Below are 5,076 nucleotides of genomic sequence, written 5' to 3' on the forward strand. Positions count from 1 at the left end.
TATGTAAGTAGATGCCCAATCCCATTACATTAATTAGTGCCAATGCCCTCCCACTGCCAATAGTGCTAGGGGCGCTGTTTATAATGTACCAGCCTTCCTCTTATATGCCCTATATCTATGTAGATGAAATGCAGGAAGCGAGTACACATTTTTGTATTCACAATGCAGTTTATTTTGAGGGCAGTATGCAATAACAAGCTTTTATTTTGTTAGTTTATTTGTTATGCTCAATGTTTGGAGTTATGTGGTATTTTTTTTACCATCCACTCAATATATTTCATGAATGCATACAATTGTAGGCTCTTTTAGTTTCCATTTTCTTCTTCTTATAAAGGTGATACTCGAAAAATTAGAATATCGTGCAAGAGTTCATTTATTTCAGTAATGCAACGTAAAAGGGGAAACTAATATATGAGATAGACGCATTGCATGCAAAGCAACATAGTTCAAGCCGTGATTTGTCATAAGTGCGATGATTATGGCTTACAGCTCATTAAAACCCCATATCACGATATTCTAATTTTTCAAGTATCACCTGTAGTTCTATGACCACAAGTAGTGTTTGGTGTTCTCTGCCTACAACAATGGCAAATGGTAATGTTTGAAATTATGTCCTGTGATACATTTAATTTATTTCATAGACTCCTCTACAGTTGCAACTACTACGCCTTTTGAAATAATTGAAAAATAAATAAAAATCAAATCTTTAAACCATTATTGCCTCCATAATAAATTAGATGAAACAATCACTAAAAAATGAATTTGCGTAACAATACAGGAATTGTAAAAGAGCATAATATAACACTATAACTAACCGTGCTTGTGGATGTCAGTATATGGATTAACGTGTGAATTTATGTGTAGTTGTTAGCTGGTCAGTAAAAAGTAAATAAAAAATAAAACAACAATATAATAAATCACACATTTGTTTGCAAGATGGCTAACAAAACATAGAAATGAACTAATGCCTTTACAAAGTGTTACAGTGGGATCTTTTTATCACAGACATCCATCATCTGTGACTGTAATGGTTAAACCCCATGGCCAGTCTAGAATTGCATAATATATAATCACCGACGTATTGTATGTAAATAGTACTTGGTTTATTCATTGAAGCTCAGAGTCCTATTAGTTTCCCAGCAACTGAAAACGACAAACTGCTCTGCTCTGCTTGTGTTTGGCTTATTGTTGCTGGGGAGTGGCAAAGGCAAAGTGGCCGGTAAAAGGCTTTAACTGTGTCTAACTTACTACAAAACTTTGTCAGTGGGATCTCTTACACAGTAACACGAAGCTGAACGTGGAGGAGATGAGCAATCAAGAGGTAGTCACAGTAAATGTTGGAGGTACGAAGTTCACCACATTTCCCTCAACGTTGATGAGATTTCCAGAGTCCAGGCTGGCGCACATGTTGGATGGCAGTGATCGTGAGTTTAGGATAGTGAATGGTCAAGTCTTTGTAGACAGAGATGGGACTTTGTTTAGCTATATTCTTGATTTCTTGAGGACGTCCCAGCTCTCCCTACCTCCTGACTTCTCAGATTACGAGAGACTGCAAAGAGAAGCAGAATTTTACCAACTTCAAAACCTGGCAGATTTGCTTGGCCATGAAAGCTTTTATCGGCCTAGACTGGAGATCCTGGAAGTGCGATTTCTTGTCCAGGAAACACACTCTTATTTCCGCATCTTTTGCTCATGTAGTAGCACTATTGAAATGCTGGCAGACCGGGTTATAATGTATGTGGAGCAACCGATCGGAGGACAGAGCTGGACCTTTCCATTCTCGGCACAAAAACCACTGGCACCGGCGCCTCTACAAAGACCCTCACACCATGACCTCATATTCCAGTGTGGAACAGACTATGCCACTGGAGATCAGTTTGGAGCCAGGTGATTACCATCCATAATATGTCATTAAGCAGAGTTGTGAGTGATTTAATAGTGTTTAACGGGGTGAATAAAGGAAAAGAGGAATCCTCACCAACAAACAGGTCCCTGAATTTTATTGAAATCTTTTTAATGGATAATATTTATTTGTGTATAGTTCATATGTTACACGAGTAGAAAAATACCACCAGATCTCCAACTGTAACTCCCCCAAAAATATTACCAGCCACTTATAATTTTGGCAGTGAGTGGAATATGAGAGCATATGTTACCATAGGACTGGTAACAACTGAAAGCCCGACATTTTATTAAGGAATAGATTTATATATATATATATATATATATATTTTAGTAATGGATGTAGGCATACTGTAAGACACTTGATAATTGAATCTATCTATCTATCCATCTAGCTTTACAAAAGTAAAATATGTTGTTTTATAGTCGGTGCAGAAATTGTTTAAAAAATTAATTTATTTAGAAGTATGGATACTAATTGCAATGCAGAGGTAGGACGAAATACCAATATATTTAAGAGGAACTGCCACTTACTCTGTTTTTTTTTTTAATACGACGTTTGCTCATCCGTATATTTGTACTTATATGTATTTGTGAGGTGTAAAAAATGTAATAAAATGTAGGAACCACACCTCTTTATCCTACAATTACGTGCCTCCATCTTAGCTCCCTGTCAATCATTGTTGCAAGCTCTGCTGGAAGTCAGCATAGAGAAATCATACAGGTAACAGATGAAATAACACTATTTCTAATTCTACTCCTCTTATTTGTCATGGTTTTGCCTTGTCTAGACTGGATTATAAATGTGAATGAAAACAGTGCATCTTATGAAGAAAAATGGTTAACATGAGTAATGGAGTAACTCTTATTGTTCACTAGTGTAAATTTGAAAGGAAAAAAATAAATAAAAAAAACAGTTGCCCTTTAATATGAATATTAAAGAAACCTAATCATCTAAAAATAAAGGTTTCATTCAAATTAAATTAGAGGCTTTACTGCAAAATACAAAGATTGGTAAATTCTGAGAATAATGTCTGGATTGTTCAGTCCAATGCCACCCGTAACGGTATTTAATATGGGTTATTAGAAGGGGCAACATAATCAGTTCATTTCAAATATTCTCAAGTATGTTCACCAACCCTCTTATACTCTGTTACACTAACTCTGTGTGGCTTCCTGAATAAGAATATCAAACTCCCCCAGCAGAATCTAGCTCATAGAATAGATTACACTTACCTTCCTCTTCTAGAGATGTAGGACTATATTCACTACACAGGGCATTGTGGGGATTCTGAATAATTAAAGGTACGTTCCAAACACCTAAAGCCCTTCTTTTTTTTATTTTACAACAGGTGCTATCAGACAACTGGTCCTATCACTTTGTGATTGTTTAGCTCAGTGGAGTTAAAGGACCACTCCAAACGAATTATTAATTTTAAAATAAAATTAATTATTTAGTAGATATACTGATCTGTGGTCTGTGAAGGAGCTGAAGTGAGGTGTGAAGATGCTGCTGTGAGATCTGTGCGTCTGTCTAGGGGAGCTAATGCAAGGAGGCCATAAACCTACCTGGCTGTTTGATTGACAGTCAGACTGGTGTTTCATGATTTATTTCTAAAAGTGCAGATTTCTCATAGAAAAGGGCACTTTTATAAAATGGGGTTAAAATAGGTACCCCCTTAACTGAAGCACTTTATCGGTGGGGACTGGTCCTTTAAACTTAAGAGGCAGACGATTACTTAGAGCGCCTGCATTGCAAAGACTTCTTACTGAGCTGCATTGAGGACAGCCACAGAAAGTCTGAGCTGGGTTAGAAGGGGTAAGAGTTTGCACAGGCAGCAGACCAGCGGTTTGTAAGGTATACCACAATGAAAACGCAATGCATATTTAATTCTTATTTTATTTATTTGGGCAGTTAAGTGTCCCTTTTGGGAATTGAGATGTTTTGCCCAAAATGGCTGTTCTAGAAATAAATAATCTTTTATTATTTTCCAACATTGGCTATATTAGGCGTGTATCTTCCTATCAGCTATTGTGACCTGCATGTTGCAATTATCTTGTTAATTGCCTGGTAAATATTTTCTATGACATATGGCAAGAGCTTCACTAATTGTGCATTTCTCGTTGGATAGGTATATCTCCATAAAACCTGATCAAAGGAAACTGTTAAATGGGACCAATGTCCTCGGACTCTTGCTGGATATTTTACTAAAGGAGGGCTTCAGTCTGATTAGCACTAGGTCTGTAGCATCTGAAGAGAAGGTGGAGTGCTATACATTTCAGAGGAAGAAAAGAGCAGAAGTGTTCACAGTTAATGAAACTCCTAAACCGGAAAACAATGTACATATACAAGGGAAGCAAGGCAAGTCGAACAAAAAGAGATGAAGCTTGCCCGGTCATGAACATATAAAGAAGTCTTGTTATCCAGCAACCATTTCATCAATACCATTTTACCATTCTATCACATCATTTTAGGTATACTGATGAGGTGTTACTTTATAGACAATGCAATGTCATCCAAGGGTGACCTTGTATGGACATGTTATGTCCGGACTATAATACTGCTAATACAGTTAGTTGATAGCTATGATGGACTTTGCACAAGGAAGCAGGTTATCAGCTCTTTGCCCCAACATGATTTCGTCTACACTATGCTAGCAAAACTATAGATTGATTTTTAGAATATTATTTGCTATCGTGCCATTATCATAGAGTTTAGAATTTTAGTTACGCTGATCAGAAATGTGTGCACCTGCAGCAAATCCCACAATGCACATGTCCAGAATGCTATATGAGCAGCTGAAATCAGGAACTGAGTCGTGTGCCATGTGGGATCCACCCTTTGTCAGTCAGTGATGGTGGAAGCCACCTCCTTTAACCCCTTAAGGACACATGACATGTGTGACATGTCATGATTCCCTTTTATTCCAGAAGTTTGGTCCTTAAGGGGTTAATCTGCACATCTTACTGAACAGAGCAAGTGCCAAGCTTTGAGTATGTAAACTATTATATTTGTTGCAGATTTCAATAGCACACTGTAAACATGATAATATTTGTAATAATAATTATTATTATTACTGGTATTTATATAGCGCCAGCATATTCCGTAGCGCTTTACAATATTATCAAAGGGAGAGATTTAACAATAAGTGAGACTTACAGGAACAATAGGTT

At 36.9% G+C, this 5,076-nt stretch overlaps 1 protein-coding gene across 1 annotated transcript; it reads left to right on the plus strand.

The window, feature by feature from the left end:
- Positions 1 to 1,206: 1,206 nt before the first annotated feature.
- On the plus strand, positions 1,207 to 4,760 carry KCNRG (potassium channel regulator). The gene is made up of 2 exons (XM_063444840.1): positions 1,207 to 1,887; positions 4,035 to 4,760. Exons 1-2 carry the CDS (start codon positions 1,307 to 1,309, stop codon positions 4,285 to 4,287), a joined length of 834 nt encoding a protein of 277 aa, XP_063300910.1. The 5' UTR covers positions 1,207 to 1,306; the 3' UTR covers positions 4,288 to 4,760.
- The last annotated feature ends 316 nt before the right edge of the window (positions 4,761 to 5,076 follow it).

Source organism: Pelobates fuscus, chromosome 1 (genome assembly GCF_036172605.1).
Source record: "Pelobates fuscus isolate aPelFus1 chromosome 1, aPelFus1.pri, whole genome shotgun sequence".
NCBI lineage: Eukaryota > Metazoa > Chordata > Amphibia > Anura > Pelobatidae > Pelobates > Pelobates fuscus.